This window comes from Protopterus annectens, chromosome 6.part0 (genome assembly GCF_019279795.1).
Source record: "Protopterus annectens isolate FY-2018-M chromosome 6.part0, PAN1.0, whole genome shotgun sequence".
Lineage (NCBI taxonomy): Eukaryota > Metazoa > Chordata > Ceratodontiformes > Protopteridae > Protopterus > Protopterus annectens.
In genome coordinates this window covers 533,027,130-533,052,746 of record NC_056737.1, presented here as the reverse complement: position 1 = coordinate 533,052,746, position 25,617 = coordinate 533,027,130, and the positions used below count along the sequence as shown (strand labels likewise).

The 25,617-nt window shown below is 36.8% G+C and overlaps 1 protein-coding gene across 1 annotated transcript in view; it reads left to right on the top strand.

Moving 5' to 3' along the window:
• The window catches only part of LOC122803869, a 1,036,817-nt gene that overhangs the window by 244,717 nt on the left and 766,483 nt on the right, over positions 1–25,617 (top strand). The window contains exon 3 of the mRNA XM_044073549.1: positions 1,381–1,512. Within this exon, the coding sequence (XP_043929484.1) occupies positions 1,381–1,512 (132 nt within the window). The remainder of the gene's footprint in view (positions 1–1,380; positions 1,513–25,617) is intronic.

Genomic DNA, 25,617 nt, shown 5'->3' with positions numbered 1-25,617 from the left:
CAACTATTTCTCCAATCTATAGCATTACTCTAAACAAATTTTAATGAAGAAAACTCAAGAAAAGGAAAAGCAATTGCCATGTTCTCATACAGTCCACCTTCATGGCCAGCAACGTTACATGGAAATGCTATCAGCATCATGCCTCTCAACTGTCCAGATTTTTGCCTTATATTTTTGGGCTGTTCTTTGTAAAATTTGTGTTTTTTTCTGGAAAATCACTGAAGATTGAAGTTAATAAATAATGGCATACATTTGAGTTTCATACTTCCTATCCTTCAGAAAATGCTCGCTAACACAAATCCTATTATTCAAGCTACTTTCTAAGTTTATAAGAGCAATGTTTAAAATCTGTCCCTATTTTTAAGCCTTTGTCCCCCCCATTGTTTTAGTCTTTGTCCAGATTTCTTGCACTAAGAGGTTGAGAGGTATGATCCACATTCATATTAGAGGTTTCGCAGCCAGCAACACCATGCTGAGCCACAAACCTTGCTTATGCATGCCACACCTCATTAATATGCATGGAGTTATACTGCACAATAAGCAACTTTGTGTACATGAAAACACTCTGTGTAGGCTGTGCATGAGACATACACAGAGTTTATTGAATCCCCCTGGCAGTGTTTTTTGGTTAGCGCTACATTAGTCTTTTGCAGACTGGCACAGGTTTAAGAGTCAAGGGGCATTTTTTTTTTCTTTCCCCCCAAAATTTACTTTCCCTCCAAACTGGTTGCCAAGCAAATGACTTAAAAGTACTGTAGTTATTTTTCTAGAATAGAAAAGGAGATCTTGCCGTATTGTGTCAGCAATTTGATTTTAATTAATTTTTGCAGTACCTGTAAATGATAATAGTTACACAAAAAACACAATCTGTATTATGGCTGAGAACTTCTACAGCATTGAATTCAAATTCTATAGAACACTGATTAGTACATTTTCCAAATAGTTAAGAACAAAAGGATGATTATAGTTCAGAAGAAAAAATGTTGAGTTTGTGTTGTAACTATGTTGCATAGGAATACTTGCCTACATGTTATTTACTTCTGTAATTATGCATTTGTTAATTTAATAATAATTTGCATTTAAATACTGACAATAAATTTAATACATCATTAAACAAGTTTTTTGTTTTTACATTTGACATTGTGTCACATCTGCCCATTGGTTACAGGGTGAAAAATCATATTATACAATTATTACTTTAAAGATGTCATTTTTAGAGGATCTTGTATGTTTACATTTTAAAGGAGTGCGGGACAGTATTTTTTGGAATAGTGATGCATAGGTCAAGTGTTATATATTTTTTTTTGTTAAATCTGTGCTGTGTATCCAAAAATACACATAAAGATACTACTATTATTGAACCTTTATCTTTCTACAAAGGAAGTTCTACAGTCCAGAAGTGAAAAAAACTTAGAAGTGCCACAGTCTGGAAGTGAAATGAAATTAGTGGACAACGAAGCAGTAAAACTAGAACAAACATCCAGTGTTTTTGAAAATAAGTCACAAGAAATGGTAATATACAATTTTTACTTTATTTATATGTGTCTATCTACCTGTCTATGTATCTATCTGTATATTTTCTACAGTTTTGATAGAGGAGCTGAAATACCAATAACTGACATTTAACTGGAACCATGGGGTAATATAGATACACTGACAGCATGTAAGATTTGTATGTTACTTGGTATTTTAATATTTCACCATTTAGTTCTCTTCTTAGGAAGTTGGGCTGCTTTCTAAGAAAACCTATTATTGTACATCACCACATCTTGGAGGTTCTAGCTGATTTTCTTTCAGCTATAGCAGCAAGAAAGGTATTGTAAAGTTTGGCATGTTTGGCACAAAGGTGTTAAGTTCCACAGCAGCCCACATAAAATTGTAGATGGTGGTCCATTGTAGCTATCTAACTGTTCCACAATGTGAAAATTTTACAGGGAGCCCTTCTCTTCATAGCTATATCTAAAGGTTTGAAAAAATATCATACTATGGAAGGGGGTCTGGCCAAGATGGTGAGAAGGTAACAGCACTGTTTTTATCTCTGCTTCATTTTAACATCTCTGACAGGATTTTTACAAAAAAAAACTCAAACAGAACATTTCAAAACTTGTTGGATTTATAGTTGAACATCTGCTGAAAGATTTAGTGTAAAATAAGTTTGAAACTATTTTAATTGCTTTTTCTTCTCAAAAAAACTAGAAAGAACTAATTGTCTCAGAATGAGCCACTGTAAGCCCAGTGTACAGGATAGTACTATGAAAAAAGACATGCAGGATATACTAAGTAACATCAGTGAGTTATCTGTAAAGATAGATAAATTAGAAAGCAAAATAGGCAATTTCATGGACGAATGTAAAAAAACAAGATGAAGTGCTGGGTGAGTCTCTTAAATAACAGTGATCACAAATCTCGAGTATAGAAGATGCAGTGTCTTATTTTGATGGAAGATTACTTGAAAATGAGAATATCGCTGAATTTCTTCTGAAACAAAATCACTTATACTGGGATAAAATAGAAGACTTAGAGAATAGATCAACAAGGAATAATATCAGGATTTACGGGATTTCTTAAAAAGAAGAGAGAGCTAGCATGATTCAATTTTTTTAATATCTGACTCTCTAAAACTTTGAACCTGCCTGAATCTTTTTCCTTTGGCATCAAAAGGGCACATAGATCACTTTCTAACTTATCTTAAAAAAAAAAAAACCTTCGCCAAGGTCAGTGATCATAAGATTTTTCTGAAGTCAAGATACAGAGTTAGCCTTAAAAGCTGCATGGACTAATTATGCAGCTAAAATGAAAGGAAATACTGTAAGATTTGGCAATGACTATTCCACATTAGTGATGTCCAAGGGAAAGCATGTGTGGCGATTGTTAAAAGCTTAAATAAAAACAATATTAAAGCACAAATCTTGTTTCCATCAAAAATAAGGATTCACCTTCCAGAAGGAAAGAAGATTTTTAACACCTTGAAAGATGCAATAGATTTTATACAGAAAAATAAAGTCCTAGAAAAAAAAAACCAGAAGAAATGGACTGGAATCTATCAACTTCTTTGAAGAGACATGCAAAAAGAGATGGTTGTTTAAGAAAAGAAAAACAGTAAAAAAACTGAACAACAAATGCAAATCAATGTATTTCATGGTCATGAATTATTATTCATTTAAATAAGAACTTGAATAATTATGAACATGTGCTGCATATTACTTTTTACAAAGTAAATCATTTATTTATTTTTTTCCCTACTTCACATGGTTACTAGTTTCCTTTTTAAAATGTTAGAGTTTGATTCTTTTAGCTATATATGAAATTAAAGCCACTTATTTCACTTAGAGTTTAAAAGGTTAAACTGTTCAACTTATTAAAAGTTAATCATTATTATGAACCTTATGTAAGGTGGCACACCTTATGATATCTTGGCATAGTTGAGTAATGTACTGTTAAATATAATACAGGATGCAGTAAATTACACTAAAGCGGCATGTTAAGTTGCATTCTGGTTTCTTAAGGTGGTCCAGTAGAGACATATAGTATACTTGACATAAAATAGCACCAATGAAAGACATGCTGTATTATAAACAAAGTGTAAAAAATATAGATTTTTACATATATAAGGTTACTATTAGATTGATATCAAATAATTAAAGTAACACTCACACTTGTACAAGTTAAACCAGGATCACACATAACTGTCATTATTTTAATGTAAGTTTATATGCTATGTCTCCTTTAAAAATAACAGTCTTCTTTTTATTAAACATTTCATATAAATAGTGCTTGCTAAATCATTAAATGTAATTTCTTTGAGTGCAGTTTTGGTGGTTGTGATACTTTGAGATGATTTTTGTTGGTTGTTTGGTGGTTTGGAGGGGTTTTGGGGATTGGTGTGTGGTGTGGGGGTGGCTTGGATTCACTTTTGGACATTTATGTGTGAATTGCAATTGATTGTTCATTTTTCAAGCCCATACCATGAAAACCAGCTTGAAACAACTTTTAGTCATGAGCATTTTTGTGATGCTGTGGGAGTTCTAAAATTCTAAGAACTGTCCAGGTTACTTTTGCCTGTCTAAAAGTAAATACTCATAATATTTTAAATCATATGCTAAGATGTCAGTGAGTCCACTTTAGATAATAAGCAAAAGACAGTGAATTGCATTCTAAACCACTGTGAGTTATTAAATAGTTCTGAATGCTTGGTACTGATAGTATACTTGACATGCAATAGCACCCAGGAAAGTTATGCTATAAACAAAGTGTAAAAAAAAAATATTTTTTTACATATATAAAAGTTATTGGAATGTTATCAAATAATGAGAGTGACATTCACACTTTTACAAACTGTCATTCTTTTAATGCAAGTTTATATGCTATGTCTCCTGTAAAAATGACAGTTTGATTTATATTAAACATCTCATACGAATAATTCTTAATGAATCGTGTTATTGCTTTAAATATAATAGCTCTTTAGTGGTTAGCATACTTTGAAATGTTTTTGTTGTTTTGTAGTGGTTTGGAAGTGTTTGAGGGATTGATATATAAAGCAGAGGTGGCTTGGATTCACTCGTGAATGTTTTTGTGTGAAAGTTGAAAAACTATATTTGCAAGTCCTTGTCATGAGGACCAGCTTGAAGTAGCTTAATTTGAATTATGAACACTTTTGTGATGCTGTGGGAGTTCTAAAATTCTAAGACCTGTCCAGGTTACTTTCTCCTTTCTCAAAGTAAATAATCATAATATTTTAAATCATATGCTGCCATTAAGTATAAGTTAGATACTAAGCAAAGTACAGTGAATTGCATTCTAAACCACCGTCAGTTATTAAACAGTTCTGAATGCTTGCTGCTGATAGTATACTTGCAAGAGCACCCAGGAAAGTTATACTATGCTATAAACAAAGTATAAAAAATACATAAATTCTTACATATATAAAAGTTATTAGTGGAATGTTGTCAAATAATTAGAGTAACATTTGCACTTTTACAACTTAAACCTGGATAGCACATAATTGTCATTCTTTTAATGCAAGTTTATATTCTGTGTCTCCTTTAAAATCAGACAATTTGCTTTATATTAAACAACACATACAAATAATGCTTACTGAATCATTAAATGTTATTTATTTAAATAAAATAGCTTTTTTAGTGGTTAACATACTTTGAAATGTTTTTATTGTTGTTTTAGTGGTTTAGAAGGGTTTGAAGGATTGGTATATGGAGTGAAGGTGGCTTGGATTCACTTGGGAATGTTTTTGTGTGAATTGTAGCTGATAAACTGTTCATTTGCAAGCCCCTGTCAGGAGGACCAGCTTGAAGCAGCTTAATTAGAATCATGAGCACTTTTGTGATGCTGCTAGAATTTTTAAATTCTAAAACTGTTCAGGTTGCTTCTTACTGTGTAAAAGTAAATAATGTCAATGAATACAAGTTAGGTAATAAATAAAAGACAGTGAATTACATTGTAAACAACTGTCAGTTATTAAATAATTATGAATGCTTGCAATATACCTAAAGGATAGTTTTATATACTACCCTATAGAATGACATTCGGATTGTGTTTCTCTGTCATTGTCTTTTTTTAATGATAACAAAACTTAATATCTCAAAACAATTTATTATGGAGCACTTGAATCGTAAAAGGGAACATTTTTCAGATGTTCAGATACTATTAGATATAACATTTAAGGAAAAATAGGGCTGATTCTAACAGTAGTACTAGATTAAAGAGTATCAAATATATTAGGGTAAATATAAATGTTCTATTATATGACACACTGCAATAGAATTATAGCTAAAATAGAAAACCTAGGAATATAGTAATACTGCAAGATATAGTATACAAACAGAAATAGAAAAAGATCAGACTAAATAAATATGTATATAGTTAAAGAATATGAATATGTCTACAAGAATGAGAGGTTGGCATAGTGGTTAAGGTGTTCACCCTATAGGCACAAGGTGCAGGGTTTGATTCTCACATGAGGCAATTGTTGGCCTTGGAATAACCCCCAAGCACAGTTAAGATGGTACTAATTTATGAACTTGTGATCCTATGTAAAGCTTCACACATAATAAATAAAATAGAAAAATAGAAAATCATGTGACCTATAAATTAATAAATATGAAAATAACTTTTTCTTATGGTACACCAGGGAGATAATGTGAGGTACAGGGAAAGATGATTATTATAAGCTGACCAAACTGAATATCTCTATAAAGATACTGAACACCTGTTTAACTTTTCTTATTCATAATAACTCACTGGCAGGCTTTTTTAAGATGGTGCATACTAAAAAATGAGACATGTTGATATGAATCAGAAGCGTGAGCTAAGCTTTGTAAGCCTAATGGACAGCTTGAGAGGTAGTTGGTTTGAATGTTTTCAACAAACTGGGAATACAGTATTCCATGGAAGAATGTTTTAGGGTTATATCATTAGGTTATTTTTTTGTTTCAAAAGTTTTGTCTATAGCTGAGGATTTCATATTGTTATATAAAGTATATAAGTTCTGTACATAAATGCAATTTCATCATACCTGTGTTTTTTTCTGTCTTATATAAATGTCTGATTTTAAATGCATATTTATTCATATTAATGGGTTGAATAATCTAGTAAATATGGGGAGTCTGTTCAAATACTTGCAATTACATAAAGTTTAAATAGTCTTTCTAGAAGAAATACATTTACTTAATAAAGATGCAAATAAACTTTCATTAAAGAATTATTTGGTTTTATCAGATTCTGTATTTTAAGCTAAAAGAAAAGGCACCCTCATTTTATGGAAGAACCCACCAGTAATGCCTAAAGCAAAAGATACTTATGTTGATAAAAATGATATATTAAGCATTGTTATAATGGAGTGGAACAGAAAACTATATACATTGGTGCACTCTTATTGGGTTTTAGGGATTGGAGCTAAAGATGCAAAACATTTCTTAGATACTATAGCCTATTACATGAAAGTAAAGACATAATTGTCACTGTCCTACTTTGGACACAGTAGAAGAGTCTTTGTGGGTTCTGTTCAAAAACTTTATTATATACAAACACATCACAATAGAAGTTTACTCACTTTAACTTAAGTAACATATATACAAACTAACTACTGCAATCATACATGCATGCTCACTCTCTGGCTGCACTCTCAAAATGACACTGGGAATAGCACATGCCCAGTATTTATATGTGCACATTCAGTCCTTGATATGCCTCTTAAAGATACAGCACATGCACTTTGATCTACAATAATGGCTAATTTTAATTGTATTTTACCAGTCAAAGTTTCCACTGCAGATAGAAAGCTGAGAATCACATCTTCAGTCAAACATTTAACAAATTTTGTAAATCTAATGAACTTAAAGGATATATATGAACTAAGGAAAACAACCCAGCCACTGGGGATGCACAAGCCAGTGCATTTCTTTGTGCTGGTCCCAAGCCTGGATAAATGGGGAGGGTTGCATTAGGAAGGGCATCCAGCGTAAAATTTTGACAAATCATACATGCGGACAACAGTACAGATATACATGCCGGATCGGTCGAGGCCTGGGTTACAATGACCGCCACCAGTACTGTTGGCCAACAGGGTGCTGGCGGAAATTGGGCTACTGTTGGCCGAAAGAGAAGAAGAGGGGGAAGGCATGCCTGAAGGCAGGTAAAGGTTAGGACTGTGGTAGTGAGGTTCGGAACTTTGAATGTTGGCAGTATGACTGGTATAGGGAGAGAGCTAGCCGATATGATGGACAGAAGAAAGGTTGGTATACTGTGTGTGCATGAGACCAAATGGAAGGGGAGCAAGGCTAGGTGTATCGGAGGTGGGTTCAAATTGTTTTATCATGGTGTGGCTAGGACGAGAAATGGCGTAGGGATTATCCTGAAGGAACAGTATGCTAAGAGTGTTTTGGAGGTGAAAAGAGTGTTGGATAGAGTGATGTTTATGAAGCTGGAAATTGATGGTGTAATGATGACTGTTGTTAGTGCATATGCTCCACAAGTTGGGTGTGCGATGGATGAGAAAGAAACATTTTGGAGTGAGTTGGATGAAGTGGTGATGACTGTACCCAAGGGTGAGAGAGTGGTGATTGGAGCAGATTTCACTAGGCATGTTGGTGAAGGGTACAGAGGGGATGAGGAAGTGATGGTTAGGTATGGTGTTAAGCAAAGGAATGCAGAAGTTCAGATGGTAGTGGATTTTGTGAAAAGGATGGACATGGTTGTGAATACGTATTTTAACAAGAGGGAGGAGAATAGGGTGACATACAAGAGTGGAGGGAGATGGACACAGGTGGATTATATCTTATGTAGAAGGACCAGTCTGAAGGATATTGGAGACTGTAAAGTGGTGGCAGGGGAAAGTGTAGTTAGGCAGCATAGGATGGTGGTTTGTAAAATGATGGTGATCAAGAAGAGAAGAAGGAGTGTGAAGGCAGCACCAAGGATCAAATAGTGGAAATTGAAAAAGGGTAATTGTGAAGTGGAGTTCAGATAGAGTTACGACAGGCACTGGGTGGAAGTGAAGAGTTACAGAATAGCTGGGTAACTACAGCAGAGCTCGTAAGGGAGATGGCTAGAAAGGTGCTTGATGTGACATCTGGAAAGAGGAAGGAGGACAAGGAGACTTGGTGGTGGAATGAGGAAGCACAGGAGAATATACAGAGAAAGAGGTTGGCGAAGAAGAAGTGGGATTGTCAGAGAGATGAAGAAAGTAGACAGGAGTATAAGGAGATGAGGTGCATGGCAAAGAGAGAGGTGGCAAAGGCAATGGATAAGGCGTATGAAGAGTTGTATGAAAGGTTGGACACTAAGGAGGGAGAAAAGGACCTGTACCGATTGGCTAGACAGAGGGACCAAGTTAGTAAAGATGTGCAGCAGGTAAGGGTGATAAAGGATAATGAGGGAAATGTACTCACAAGTGAGGAGAGTGTGTTTAGCAGATGGAAAGAGTACTTTGAGGGGTTGATGAATGAAGAGAATGAGAGGGAGAGAACGTTGGATGATGTGCGGATAGTGAATCATGAAGTGCAGTGGATTAGCAAGAAGGAAGTAAGGATAGCTATGAAGAGGATGAAGAATGGAAAGGCTGTTGGTCCAGATGACATACCTGTGGTAGCATGGAGGTGTTTAGGTGAAATGGCAGTGGAGATTTTAACTAGATTGTTTAATTAAATCTTGGAAAGTGAGAGGATGCCTGTGGAATGGAGGAAAAATGTTTAGGTACCCATTTTTAATAATCAGGGTGATGTGAAGAGCTGTAGTAACTACAGAGGGATTAAATTGATCAGTCACAGCATGAAGTTATGGGAAAGAGTAGTAGAAGCTAGGTTAAGAAGGGAGGTGATGATTAGTGCTCAGCAGTATGGTTTCATGCCAGGAAAGAGCACTACAGATGTGATATATGCTCTGAGAGTGTTGATGGAGAAGTACAGAGAAGGTCAGAAGGAGTTGCATTGTGTCTTTGTGGACTTAGAGAAAGCATATGACAGGGTGCCTAGAGAAGAGTTGTGGCATTGTATGAGGAAGTTGGGAGTGTCAGAGAAGTATGTTAGAGTGGTACAGGATATGTACGAGGGTAGTGTGATAGCAGTGAGGTCTGCAGTGGGAGTGACGGATGCGTTTAAGGTGGAGGTGGGATTCCATCAAGGAACAGCTCTGAGCCCTTTCTTATTTGCAGTGGTGATGGACAGGTTGACAGATGAGATCAGACAGGAGTCCCCATGGACTATGATGTTTGCAGATGACGTGATCTGTAGTGAGAGTAGGGAACAGGTGGAGGAGACCCTGGAGAGATGGAGATATGCTTTAGAGAGAAGAGGAATGAATGTCAGCAGGACTAAGACAGAATATATGTATGTGAATGAGAGGGAGGATAGAGGAATGGTGAGGATGCAGGGACTAGAGGTGGCGAAGGTGGATTAGTTTAAATACTTGGGATCAACAGTTCAGAGTAATGATGAGTGTAGAAGAGAGGTAAAGAAGAGAGTACAGGCAGGATGGAGTGAGTGGAGAAGAGTGTCAGGAGTGATTTGTGACAGACTAGTACCAGTAAGAGTGAAATGAAAGGTCTACAAGAGGGTAGTGAGATCAGCTATGTTATATGGGTTGGAGACGATGGCATTGACAAAAAGGCAGGAGTCAGAGCTGGACGTGGCAGAGTTAAAGATGTTAAGGTTTGCACTGGGTGTGACGAGGGTAGACAGGATTAGGAATAAGTATATTAGAGGGTCAGCCCCTGTTGGAATGTTTGGAGACAAAGGCAGAGACGCAAGATTACATTGGTTTGGATGTGCTGAGGAGGGATGCAGAGTATATTGGGAAAAAGATGCTAAGGATGAAGCTGCCAGGTAACAGGAAAAGAGGAAGGCCTAAGATAAGGTTTATCAATGTGGTGAGAGAGGACATGCAGGTTGTTGGTGTGACAGAGCAAGATGCAGAGGACAGGAAGAAATGGAAACGGATGACCTGCTGTGGTGACCCCTAACGGGAGCAGCCGAAAGAAGAAGATGAACTAAGGAAAACAAACTCACTTTGATTTACACATTAATCATATAGATATGGAACACAAACAAATATTGATAACATTTTTGTCTCAAGCAATCTGTTATCACATATCAGAAAAGTTTTGATAGTTTCATGTCCATTATAAGACCATAACACTATAATCTTTAATATTATTTTAAAAACTGGCAATCTGATACATCACAGGAGATTACCAGTGTACATTATTAAAATAAAAGGATTCAAGGATTTGTATGTTAAAGAGACCAACATTTTCCTAGAAATAATCATGAATGATGAAGTAACTCCCTTGATCCTGTGGGATTCACTAAAGGCTTACTTAAATGGAAGAATTACAAGCTGGTATATTAGTAAAACAACATAATGGGGCAAAGAATGGAACACACTACAGGCCAAAATAGAAACACTAAAGTTAAATCTAAAACTAAATGATTTTATCAGTCAGTCTGAACTTAAAAACTTAAATACAAAATAGGTTGAAATTGTAAATCATAAAGTTTCAATAAACCTGGAAAACTTGAACTTCAGGCTTATTCAGTGAACCCCTTAAACTTGCCTAAACTTGCTCTTAGATCAAAGAAAATGAATAAACTAGATCATATTGAAGAAATTATAACACATATAAATAATAAAAAAGAAAGTAGAACAGATATTAAAGATATTCTTGAGGGCTTTAAAATATTTTATAAAATATAAATAATAATAATACAAAGAACCTAGATAATGATGATATAGTTGAAACTTTTCTAAGGGAAAATATAAATATTAACAAGTGAACAAATACAAAATTGATAGACCATTCATTTTAACAGAAATAAAAAATCAAATAAAAAAAAACTTAATAAGGCAACCGGGCTTAGATGGTCTTCTACCAGAACTATATAAAATACTACTAGTTGATACAGTTAAAGTATTAGATGAGGTCTATCATGAAATAAAAAGAAACTGCTGAACTCCGTCATCATGGAAATATTCCCTTATAGTACCTATTTTAAAATAAGATAACAGTCTTACATAATGTTCATCATACTGACCCTTTTCACTTTTAAATGTGAACTATAAGATGTCCATGTCCATTTTAGCTAACAGAATTTATCTATTTGCACCTAAACTAATTAACAATGGTTAAACTGGGTTTATTTTAAATAGATGAGTACAAGATAATATAATAAGAATACATACATTAATAGACTATGCAAATAAAAATAAAAAAGAGCATTCTGTCATTAGTCTCAATTTAGATATGGCTTTTGACTCAGTTCATTGGTTGTACCTGTTTAAATCACTTAAAGTGTATAATTTCTCACCTGAGCTAATTGCATTAATTTCTAAGCTATATTCTTGTGCTTGTGACAAAATAAATTATTTTCTTTCCAATTCCTTTAAATTACAAAAAGGCACAACACAAGGCTGGCTACCCATTATCACCTTTATGTTTTGCATTAGCTATAGAACCCTTTGCTAAGGGTATTAGATCCAATAAGAACATTACTGGTATCAAAATAAAATAATATTTCAAACTGAAGATTCATCTTTTCGCAAATTATATTTTACTAACAATAGGAAATGTAGAACATTCATTAGAACATGTAATTAGTTCTGTGAGTCAGTTTGAAGACATCTCAAACTTAAAATATAATCATAATAAAACAAGTACATTATTAATTAATAACATATTTAAAAACACCATGCAAAAAATATTCTAACTTCAGCTGGAATAGCAATCAAATAAAATACCTTGGTATTACCATTATGTGTAATAGTAAGGAAATGATGCAAACAAACTTTCAACAGATTGTTGATAAGATTTTAAGTTTAGTCACAAATTGGAACAGATTCTTCTTTACCATGGAAGAACGATTAATGCTTATTAAGATGGAAATTCTCCCTAAAATATTGTTTGTCTTACAGTCTTTAGTACTATCTCCACCAAAACATGATGAATAAGATAATAATCTACTTAAATATTTTGGCATCCTAATAAACCAAGAGTTTCCTTTGGTATAGAAAAGGTTGGGATAATGTTGGAACAGGATTCCCTGACATTCAGTTGTATGCTACTTCAACAATTGTAAAAGTTAAAGCGTTGTAGATAAATATATCTTATGATTCAAAATGGAAACAAATGCATCAAGAAATATTGTTAGTAAATAACAAATATATCACAACCAGTCATAAACAAATAGTATCTAATACGTTTATCTGGTTATGAAAATAATTTTGCATAAATGGTATTACACCCACTTCTCAAATTCCCTATTTAAATAACATTATTTCCTCTTTCCAAAAGTTCACATATTCTAACCATTGTATTAAAGACTTAATATTTTCTATGTTTTTCAAAGACTTAATATTGTCTGTGTTTCCAATTGTATATACAAATGACTGCTTAGAAATGCATAACGTTAACAGAATTCTAGTACTGAAACAACAAAGTAATTTAATTTATTGGTATCAATTCTTAAACAGTACTGATGCATGTACTGTTGAAAATTTAAAGTGCAAATATAATCAAGACTCTGAGAATTTGTTAATTTTACAAATACTTAGAGATTTTGTGAACACAGGGATAATATATTTAACCTAGATATGAAATCATTCCCCATTATTGGAATTATTAATAAATATCAGTAATAATGCAATGAAATATAAATCATATTTTTTATAAATTTATAAAATTCTTAAGTTAGATTTCACATATCTAGACAATTCCTATTGGAATTACTCATCAAAAATTAATAATGAAGATTTCTCTGAAGAATACAAGAAATTAGCATTAAAATCAATAGATAACGACATTTTCTTTATATTGGAAAATTTTCACTTGGAAAATTTTACATAGAGCTTTTGTCACTCCTAACAAAATTGCAGTTTTGTATAAGTCAAGTAAAATTAAATGCTGCAGATGTGATTCTGAAATTATAGCTGACTGGACACGTATTGTATATGAATGGGAAGTCATCTCCCCTTTTTGGAAAGAAATGAATACATTTATTCAAGCTCTGTGGTCAGATTGATGTAATATTTTTAAATGTTTAGTTTTATTTAATGCTGTGATTCCTGAGATAATTCCAAGAACCCAAGTGCCTCTTCTTTGGTCCATTCTTGCTATAACAAGAAAAGTAATTACTAAAAACTGGAAAAGTAAAGTTACCCTGTCTAGTGCTGAATATATTCATATGAGAAAATTTGTTTGCAGTAGTGACTGCATAGTATAAAGATGAGAACTTCTAATATTACACATTCATATAAATCTTGGCTTAAACTTACTTGCTTGAAAAATAGTAATTGTTGTTGATGTATAACTTTGATATATTGATCAGCTGTGGACCTATGTAAATAGTTATTTGTTTGTTTTATAATATTTGTTTATTATTTTAAAACCAAATAAAAAAATCATACTGTGTTTTCACTATCGTTTTTTATTCATTTAGTGTTTGTTGACTGAGTTAGTCCCTCTAGGCTAGTAGCCTGTTTTCAGGGGAGACCTGAGCTGGTATTTATACTACTAGGGGAAATTTGAACAGGGCATTGGGGAACTTCCTCTACTCTTTTCAACAGGTGCTGTGGGATCTTTTACATCCACCTGAGCTACCACCAACTGAAGCAGATGGAGCATCGATTTAATATATCATCCAAAGGACAGCTCACTTAGAAGTGCAACACTCCCCTTCTGCTGCATTGAGGTATCACCAGTACATCTGCCTAGTGAGGGAATAGAATCCACAGTCTTCTGTACCACTGATGAATGTGCTACCTGTTGTGCCACTGACACTAGTGCTTTTCAGAGCTTCAAAGAGAGATTAGTACTAGGCTAACTGCTTTTGTGGGCCATTTTAAGCCTAGCCAATTACCCCATCTGAGAATCAAACCCTGTAGTTTGTTTCTAAAAGGTAAACACCTTAGCCATTATGCCAACCCCCTTCAAGTAGAATATGTTCCCATAGACTGAATTGGTAACGCTTGCTTAATTTTTATTGTATGCCAGTTCACTTATTTAAAACTTGGTGTTGTTGTTAAAAAGGACTCCAAGAATGGTTACCACAGTCAGAAGAAGCAGTGTACATAGTAATCATCCAGGGAGATGCAGAATATCCCTTTTTTTTCTAGAAGTGATGTCTTGGCATTGCCAACCTCCGTTAATCTCCATTAACTTATGAGCTTTCTTTGATCTTCTTATAAAAAGTTATTTTTTATATAAAATAACCCTTTGGCAACAAAGGTTGGAAGCAAAAATGAACAAAAGTGCAGTAGGCATAAAATAATTGTGTGATTCACTAGATGATAAGGTAAAAAAAGATGGTCTTGATGGTGACTAGAGTTGCACAAAATACACTCTAAAATCAATAATGGCAGGCTGGAATGCATAGACTGAGAATAATCCAGAAGAAGTGAAATATACTAATAGTAAACTAAATGACTGAAAGCATGATATTAGCATGCATGGAAAAATATAGTTTGAGAATGACTTGAGGAGTGTGATACAGATAATTAAACAGTCACAAACTCAAACAGCAAAATATCAATCTAAAAAGAAAGAAGCTCAAAATACCTAAACAAACATGGAAAAATAAAACCTCTTTTTGCACAGTGCAAACCTCACTTCACCCCCAGCACCTCCTGGTACTTGTATATACCAAATTTGAGATTGTGCAACAACAAGGAAAGAGCAAATTTCCACTTCTCACTGTCTTCTAATCTCACATAATGTAATATTGGTAAATGGGGTTATCTGACTCTTCAATTCACTTATACTGGCATCAAAAACATTCAATGTTCTTAATGTTTGAGTAGAGTGTTTCTAAACTGAGTTATCTGAAGAAATAATTGATATGGTGGAAAATAAATCCTGCAGGGGCAATATTAGAATTCTCAGTATACCTGAAATATTTTTGACAAGAGATTTGAAAAGCATTATTTTGTGACAAAAGAAAAACACACTGCAAAGTCTCAAAAAAAATCTTCATGCAAACTGGAAGAATTCACTGAGCAAGAAGAATCCCTATGATGAAAGATTAAGCAAAACAGTTGTTTTATCATCTTTATTCCTACATGGAAAGGAGTATGTGATCGTAGCAAATAGAAATTGTGCAAAAATAATTATCCAGGACTGACCCTGACACTTGTACATGAAATGTATATTTGGAAAAATCCAACATGAACTGAGGAAATGACATATTCAAAGAAGTTTTCTGTTCCCTGTGATCCTCTGTTTTGTGGTGGCCTCTAGGTCATGATGGGATTCCCAGTGGAAACAAGAGAGAGCTTGAGTTTTTACTTAGGGTAATGAAGGATGACTGTGCTTGCAGGCAGGAGCAGAGAAGTAGGCCAGGCAATCAGATCCTCTGCCTGAAGAATTCTCCAGCCAATAAAAGGAAATACTTGCATCAAGACTAGGAAGAGGAGCCATGCAAGCAGAATGCAAGAAAAGAGGTGTAAATGTGAACTAATGAAATATGAAGAAGTCAAAGAAACCCACACAGAAATAAAGAATATGAGTAATAACACAGCAGAGCAAAGTCAAGATGAGGCAGATTATGATAAAGGGAACAAGACCAAAGACTGATAAATATATTAGGAAGAAGCATAGTAGATAAATATTAGGAAGAATCATAGTAGATGTGGAAGAAGGAACAACAAAGATGGAGCTGAGTACAGTAGCAAGCTAGATTTTAAGCATAAACTTTGAAGAGGATTTTGAGTGGCATATTAGAGGTATGTGCAAATTAGAATGAAATGAAGATTTGCAAAACAAGGAAGAGGGCTGCACATTAAGACAGCAATCAAAAAGTGAAACAGTTTGACTTTTCAGAGAGAAGATTTTTACTTTAAAAGGGCATTAAGAAGTACTCTGAAAATATGCATTCTACATCTGTGCAAATCAATAGATTTGATGGTACAAGGGAGTAGGAAAGAAAAAGATGGATAGAATGGTTACAGAAATGAGATATGACAGCAGGCATAATGGAAAACTGTTGGGGATATCGATTAAAAAGGCCTGATTAAAGATTGAAAAAGATAGGACTTATTCAAATGAAGAATAAACATATTCAATTAGGCAACATCCTGACTGATAGTAGAACAAGATGGTATGTAGAACTTAGCAGAATAATTAGAAAAATATAAAATAGGGAGAAGTTTGGATAATTTGTGACCTAAACTTAATTTATAAGAGATAAAGTTGAAAAGATGCAATACAATGAAAGAAAGAAGTATTCTAATGGAAAAAATGGAGATCAGATGAATTTGACAGTGAAAACAACAAAGAATTGATGGGAGGAGAAACAAAAATAGATGTATAGGAATTACATGGATCACAGCATTTGGGAAAAAGATGCAGATGGGTAAATGGACTTAAGAAAGATGGTAGGCTGAAAACAGGGGCAAAATGAAGAAGATAATAAGAAAGACATGGATATCAAAAGGAAGAAGTATAAAAGAGTAAAGGATACATGACTCAATTACAGAAATGAAGAGATATAAGAATAATGTTGGACCAGATGAACAGTAAGATACCGATATGATAGTAAGCATTCTAGAAAATGTATTCAGAAGCAAGGCATTTGGAGGAGAAATGAGGCTTAAACTGTGTATTTAAGCCAACAGTGTCTGATGAAAGGGATGAGGGGGATGTAGAGGCAAGCAAATGGAGTTGAGAATTAAAGGAAATAAAGAAAGACAGGGCAACAAAAGAGAGGAAAACAGTACCAGAATCAAATACAGTACACTGAAAGAAATGCATATTACATTATCACATTGAAGGGAAGAAACTCTGAAGAAATGTTTTATAGATTGTATTAGTATTCACTCCTACATTTAAAATGACTGCATAAATGTACTTTTTTGGAATATTCTTTCTCTGATGTAAAGAATAAGAAAGGAGATGAATGGAACAGGTGAAGAAATAAAAGGATGGGGAATGTAACAAGGAAAGGTATGCAGAGTGGACAGCCAAATGATTATAGCTGATTAAAGAGGGTCACTTGAATTTAATGAGGTGGGTTGCTAGCATAAGGAAATAAGTTCTAAATATTTCCTGATTGCAACAAGTGATGTGAAGTTGTTAAATCTCGCCGTTTATTCTCACTGATGGGTTCGGAGCCGATCCTCAGCTCCGACACGGCCTATAGCAAAGTTCAAGGTTTGCCAGTAGCTCGAGACCAAGCCCCTTATCCCATGATGCACTGCTGGAATTACCTCAGATCTAGTTTGCCACAACACAGATCTCGGTGTTCCAGATAGCTCGGACCATTATTAATCGATAGATTTTTCTATTTGCAAGTTTAAAAACTTTTTTTTCTTCACTTCGTCATAGGATAATATATATATATATATATATATATATATATATATATATTTATATATATATATATATATATATATATGTATATATGTATAATCTTTACAGTTTTAGACTTAGACTTAGTTTTAGATTAGTGCCCTGTGTTGGCTTCTGTTTTCTATAGTGTTGGGCCTAATAGTTGGCCTTGTATTTAACCTTGGGTGTACTTTGGTAGATAATTCTAAGTGTGTTAATTCTTTAAAATTGTTTAATCTGATATAGAAATGTCTGATGAGAAAGAGAAGCCTCATCCAAAACCTGGCTTCAAGAAATGTCCAGATTGTGGACAAAAAATGTCTGTCACTGACGGGCATATTCAATGTGTTTATTGTTTGGGGGCTAAACACCTCCAAGACTCTTGCAGTATATTTCACTCCTTCTCCTCCAGGGTACTTTTGGAGAGAAGGAGAACATTAGTAGGCAGGGGTATACTTCAACACCCTTTCTCCAAAGCGCTGGGTGACCAGGATGGTGCTAGTAGATCCTCAAAATTTTCCAAATCCTCAGGTGACTCGAAAGCATCCAAAAAGACTAAAACAATGGAGGGTGTAGGGTCATCGGTTCCACTGTCCTTGGAGCCGAGTGTCCCTTCTGTTCAGAGCCAGCTCACAGTTTTGGAGCCGGTCTCTAAGATTCCCTCATCTCCTCTGCTCCAATCAGCACCTTCGGTGCACTCCTTGAAGTCTTCTGTCAGCCTCTCAGATATGGATATGGACCGGCTAGTGCAGAAGCTTCTACTGGCACCAGGCCTTGCTAAATTGTTGTCAGCTCCGATGCCTTCATCGGAGCCGAAGACCATTAACCCGGACTTGACTACTCCTCTTCCAAGCCGTACTGGACTTTCAGAGCCAAAGGAGCCCGACCTGATAGTTGTTGAACCTGTGGAGCCGAGACGTGCACCAGTGTTATCGGTTCCATGTACTGGGACATCCTTGGCACCAACCGGGGACTTTAGGAGCCGACACTCTCCTGTCTAGTCCGGGGAGGATGGTCATACCGATTTGTTGGTGCCGACTGTTCCTCTCGGGGCTTCAGCTCGGATGAGCTCGGCTCCTACCTCGGGCTCGGAGCCCATGGCCTCGGTGCAGGAGGATCGGACGGTCCCTCCAGAGTTGTCTACCCCTTCTCGTCGGAGCCATGGTGCGTTCAATGCCATGAGGAGAGTCCTGTCTCCAAAGACATAATCAGCATCAGGTCTGGCTTCCTCCTCCCCTCAAGCACCTGTACCCGCTCCTGCTTCTACCGGTCCACCCAAGCATAGAGACCCTGAGCCTCAAGTAGCCCCACAGGGTGTCCCTTGCTCTTCTGAGACCTCCCCAGATCCCCCCACTGAGGAGGTACCCAGGAAGAGACTGTGCAAGAGGAGGCAGTTGGACTCCCCACAGGAGTCTTTGACATCTGACACTGACTTGGATGAGTCAGAAGGGTCCCCTCAATCCCTTTGCGGAGATATTAGAGATCCTTAATCAGAGGGGCAGTTGGCAGTCCAAAAGCTCTACTGAAGACGGGTCAGTGCTCTTGAAGGTTTTCGGGTCTCAACCTTCCACTTCTTGGGTGTCTCTGCCTTATGATGAGCTCATGGAGCTGATCTCTCGTAAGGCATGGGAGTCTCCAAAGGCCATGGAACCTGTCCCTCGGAAGCCAAATAAGTTCATCTCTGCCCCAGTAGACAAAGCCTTTTTGACTCTGGGAGTGCCTGTTGATGCCATGGTGGTGTCTGCAGCCACCAAAACGGAAACGTCTGAGACATCCTCATCTATCCATCCTCCTAACAGAGATTCTAGGATCTGGATAGATATGGGAAGTGCATGTTTAGTTCAGTGACTTTTTCCCTTCGATCACTGAACTATTTAAACATTTTACAAGACTACAAAGAGATCTCCTGAAAGAGCTAGGAGATACTCTCCAGGCTATGGTAGCTGCAAGGGTTGCCGACAAAGTTAACACACAGCTCGCTACCCTAAACTCGATTGTGAACTCGTCCATGCCCCTCATATCTTATGCAGCTGATGGTTCAAGTAGAGAGCCGCTAGTTCAGGCATTGCTCTGCGTAGACAAGCCTGGATGCGTCTCTGTTCCTTTGTGGAGCCTTTCAAGTCTTCCTTTATCAACACCCCATTTGATGGCGCATCCCTGTTTGGGCCCAAATTGAAGGAAACTCTAACCAGGTGTGAGCAGGAAGGCAGGAAGGCAAGACTCTATCTGCTGTTGGAGTCTGTTTTTCTACCCCTACTTGGCCCTATCCCAAACGTCCTAAGGGCAGAAAAATGTGGTTCCGAAAAGCACAGGGAGCCTTTCAGGACACACGTGGAGAAACCCCCTCTAGAGGCAGAGGAGGGGTTATAATGGAAGATACCGCCCACGTGGCAGGGGGGGGGGGGCGTCCACAATAGCAGGGTGACGGAGGCCATTTCTCTGGTCAGCCCTACCAGCGCTCCTGAATGGAGACCCAGCTGTTCGGCTCTGGAGGCAGTCAGGGGTCGCTTATCTTTGTACCCAGAAGCCTGGCTAAACATAACGTCCGATACCTGGGTACAAAGCATAATTTCCAGAGGGTAATTCATACCGTTCTCTTCCCCACATACTCCTGTCAACAGAATCCCAGATGTTCCACCCAGTCTCAGGGAACAAGCAACCATAGAGGTCTGCAGGTTGGTAGAAAAAAGTCATCCAGCCAGTCCCAGCAGACCAAGTTGGATTCGGAACTTAGTCAAGATTCTTTTTGGTTCCAAAAAAAACAGGGGCTGGAGACCTATCTTGGACCTCAGCAGACTCAAACAATTTGTAAAAAAAGAGAAGTTCCGAATGGTCACGCTTCAGGCCATTCTTCCCTTCCTAGGGAAAGGAGATTGGATAGGCTCCATCGATCTCAAGGAAGCGTACTACAACATAAAGATGGACACATGCTCCAGAGATCACCTGCGTTTCCGGCTGGGAACCAATCACTACCAGTTTCGAGCCCTGCCCTTTGGTCTCACTACAGCCCCCAGAGTGTTCACCAAATGCATGGCAGTGGTCACGGCTCACCTGAGGCATCTAGGATTCCAGGTGTTTCCATATCTAGACGATTGATTCCTCACCGGTACCACCAGGCATCAATTGATTCAGGCAACACAATCTACTCTGACACTCTGCCACCACTTAGGTATTACAGTCAACTTCGAAAAGTCTGCCTTGTCGCCATCGCAGCATACCGTCTTTATAGGAGCAGAGTTGGATACCTCAATCACCACTCTATGTCTTCCAGTTGAAAGGGTCTCAATTCTTCGCAAACACGTCAACTCATTGGTGTCAAAGAACAAAGCTACAGCTGCAGAGGTCTTGAAGGTACTAGGTTTGATGGCGGCAGCATTTCCAGCCATTCCACTCGCAAGGATACATATGCAAATTCTTCAATGGCTCCTATTCGCTCATCTTGTGATCTCAAATTTTTGACCTGGAAAACTATTTTTCTAGTGGCCATTACTTTTGCCCGCAGAGTGTCAGAACTTCAAAACTTCAAGCATTATCTATCAGACCTCCTTTCATGATTTTCCATGCTGAAGAGTATCTCTCAGAACAAACCCCTCCTTTTTGCCTAAAGTCTGTTCTGAGTCAAACATCAATCACGTCATTGAGTTGCCAGTCTTTTTTCCCAACTATTCCAACAAATTGGAATACATGCTGCACAAACTTGACGTACATAGACAGCTCAGATTTTATCTTGAATAGAACTAAGGATATTAGAAAATCAGATCAACTCTTCATATCCTTTTCGGAGGCCAGAAAAGGTAGACCATTGGCTAAGACAACCCTTTCAAAAATGGTTATCGGATTGTATCTCATTTGTTCATGCAAATGCTAACATACCTTTGCCACACAAAGCAAAGGCTCATTCAACCAGAGCCATTTTTACTTCTGCTTTTCAAGCTAAATTGCCCCTTGACGACATTTGTGCTGCAGCCACTTGGTCTAAGCCTTATACCTTTATCACTCATTACAAAGTAGATAAGGCTTCCAGGGACAGGTCTTCTTTTGGTTCCACGGTCCTGAAAAATGTACTCCCGTGAGCCACCCAGGATTGCGGGTGCTAGGGACGCTACCCATCAGTGAGAATAGATGGCAAAATTTAACAACTTCACATAAAGAAGTTATGTACTCACCATAACGTTCCATGCAAGTTGTTTATCTTGCCTTTATTCTCACGTCCCTCCCTCCATCCCCCTCCTGGCTGACAGTTGACCTAGAGGCTAGTATCATCCTGGTTGTTCAATACTTCTTCTTCCTTCTTGGGGAGTGCTCCCCTTACAGGGGTATATATACATGCAGCAAACAAGATCTGAGGTAATTCCAACAGTGCATCATGGGATAAGGGGGTTGGTCTCGAGCTACTGGCAAACCTTGAGCTTTGCTATAGGCTGTGTCGGAGCCGAGGATCAGCTCCGAACCCATCAGTGAGAATAAAGGCAAGATAAACAACTCACATGGAACATTATGGTGAGTACATAACTTCTTTTTTCAGACTGTATCTGTCTAAACCTCCATTAATCATACTGGTAGAAGAATACTGATGGACAGGCTATGCCAATTTTTGTGAGCTGACATGAAGATTTTTTGGTTGTGGAATTCTATCATAAATCTCAGATGTTTAACATTGGCAGTTTATTGTGATTTAAAGGCATGGCAAGAGAAATCTCTGAGTGAATACAGTTCTAGATAGGTCCATCCTACCCTTTCACTTTTTTGTTAAGATTCCAGGATGTTAGAATTTGACTTTTCTGATTATTCTGATGCTTTTGTGTCATTTTCTATTCCAGTTTCATGTATTTTTCTGATTATGTTGGTATTCTTAGTTTGTTTGGTTTTAATGTAAACTTTTTATCCTGTTAAATGTATTCTTCATTTATTTGAATGACAGTATAGTACATAATGTTAGTTCTTAAAGAGAGTGTGACTTTATGGGAGAATAATATCAAGTTATATTTTTGTTATACCAATTTGAATCAGTGGTGGCTTGATGTGAAGTTGAAATTTGAAATGTTTCTTATTCACTCCTAGGGAAGTTATGAAATTTGATTACACTGTCTTATTTCATGCTTTTAATATTACTTTCATATCAGAGCATATCTTGGAGTACAACTTGCCAAAAACAAGTACACTAGGATAAATTGATGAAAACAAAAGATTTGTAATGGTTATAATGTTTTTGGTCTGGAGTACATAGGATATGGTCAGCTCTTTTTGTCAAAGCTCTTAAGTGGGAGTGATTGGTCACACACATGATTTATGAGATGCACATGGGCCTGTTGTTACTACACAGAAAGCTGTTATTCATGTTGTTCACTACTTAATTTTTTTCTAAATTCAGCTGGGCTATTAGGTGAGGGTCTAACAGTCAGTGCAGAGGACAAAAGAAAAGGTCTGACTGCTTCCTGTTCCAAGTTTTCCTGTCTTTCCACCTTAATTTATCTACTGTGTAACCTAGAACAATTGCTTTGGGGCAGTTGAGGTAGGCTCCTTAATGGTCTATTTCATTGCATGCCTAGTAACTACCTGTGAAGCTATGAACTCTGATGTTCAGCCTTTCATGCCATCTTTACCCTCTGAGATTTATGCAGCTATAAAAAAGACATTAAATTCAGTGAACTGTTCATGGCTTTGAAGAAAAAGAATGCCTCCACTTCTGTGGTTTAGTTGGCATAGGCTATGACTGTTATAAATTTTTGGATGAGGTAAGAGTCAAATGCTACTGTCTGAGTTTAATGAATGTTAGAGAATGGGCAACTTGCACATCACCATTCTGATTGGAAAACAAACGTTCTCCAGCAGGATGTTAATGTACAGGTAATAAACAAAAAGAACACTGCCAAGCCATCGCAGTAACTTTTTTTTTTTTACCAAAGTAAATTTAAAAAAAATGTTAATCACTTCTGCTCATAACCTTATTAAACTTCATGAAAACAGACTTTGTCATGGGGAGATATGCCTGCTAAACGTGGTGGACTTTTTCGAGACAGTCACCAAAGCCTTAGATGAGGGCATATCTGTGCATACGGCCTACCTAGACTTAGCCAAGGCATTTGACACAATCCCCCACTCAGGCATCATTGATAAACTCACCCAGCTGGGTATCAACTCATATAATGGCAGGTGGGTTGAAAACTGGCTTACTGATATAACTCATACAGTCAAAATAGGGGATTTCACCTCCTCCAGCAGACCAGTAACCAGTGGTGTTCCACATGGATCAGTTCTGAGACGTGGGCACACAGGTTGACAGCAAACTTAACTTCGATCACCATGTCTCCACAGTGGTAAGAAGGGCATTTTATATTGCTCATTTGTAAGGGCATTGCCTCCAGAAAAAAAAGGTTACAACTCTCCTGTACTTTTCCCTCTTCAGGCCAATAATAGAGTACAATGTTTCCTTTGGTATGTTCCTTTCCAAACTCCTGCAGCAATTGGAGAGACTACAAAAGTTCCTTACAAAGAAAATTCAGGGTCTTCAAGATCTGTCTTATGTGGACAGACTGAAGTCATTGTCACTTTACTCTGTGTCATACAGACTGCTCAGAGACGACCTGTGCTTTTTACATACAGAGCAATCACTGACCTGGCTTAAATGGAAGTGTTGCACATTCACAAGTCAAATGGCACATGGGTCACTCGGTCAAAGGACCATAACCTGATATGTGATATCAACAGAACTTTCTGGAGAGACAGATTTGTCTCACCGAGGTTGCTCCACCTTTGGAACAAGCTTCCTATTCATGTTAAACAAAGCCCCTCATTGACCCTATTTAAGCGTAATTTGAAAGACTGGATTGGTAACCAGAAATTTACCCCAAGGGTTCCACCTGCGTCCCCCTTGGACAGGGGCAATAGGTACTGATTTTATTGTCTGCTTGAACCAGACACCCTTGGGAAAATGGGTTGAACTAAGCTATGCATGTGGGGGTCCTGGGACCATTAGCCTAGTAACCTCCTGTGATCCTATGCTCTTTCGGTTCTTTATTAATTATGATCCATAGCATATTCTCTGGTTGATAAACTATGCCTGGCCTGTACATAATATTAAAGGGACTAGAAACATTTTCACTGTGTGTACCTTACTTTTATCAATTATCATGAGCCTCCATCTTCTCAATTTTTGCATTATCTTGTGTTTATTTTCTATCTTGTGTTTATTTTTTTCCCACATATCATTAACTGCCATAATGGAATTTTTTTTATCCATATATCTAAATATATGATCTCATTGTTGTCCCCACAAATATGGATACTGATGAGACAATTCATGTGTAGGAACATAGTTTACCACTGTGGCCTTTGTTTTATCTTATTTGTTTTATATCTGAAAAAAAAAAAACTTGAAACTGTCTCAAAATGTTCCACAACACAGGCTCTATAAGTACAAAGCAAATAAAAGTAAAGAGGACACCCCTGCCTGGTTCCTATCTTCAAACATCTGTAATACATTTATTGGAAGGTCCTGGTTTTCATGGAATACGACGTTCTCCTGTTCAGGATTATCTTATTGTAGTATAGGAAATGGCTGATGTGAAGCAGAAGATGGATGCCTTCATGGTATTCTTAAGCTATGATATCATGAAGACTTTTGAGTAAGTCACCCATTCTAGTCTAATTTACTTAGTATTTTAAATCCAGTTACATAAAACTCTCTTTTGTAGATAATTTTTGGGAGCTTTTGAATATGCTGCATCAGTATGAGGTGACAGGAGAAAAAGTTTAATTTTTGCAGCACATGTTGAATCTCTGTATTCCTC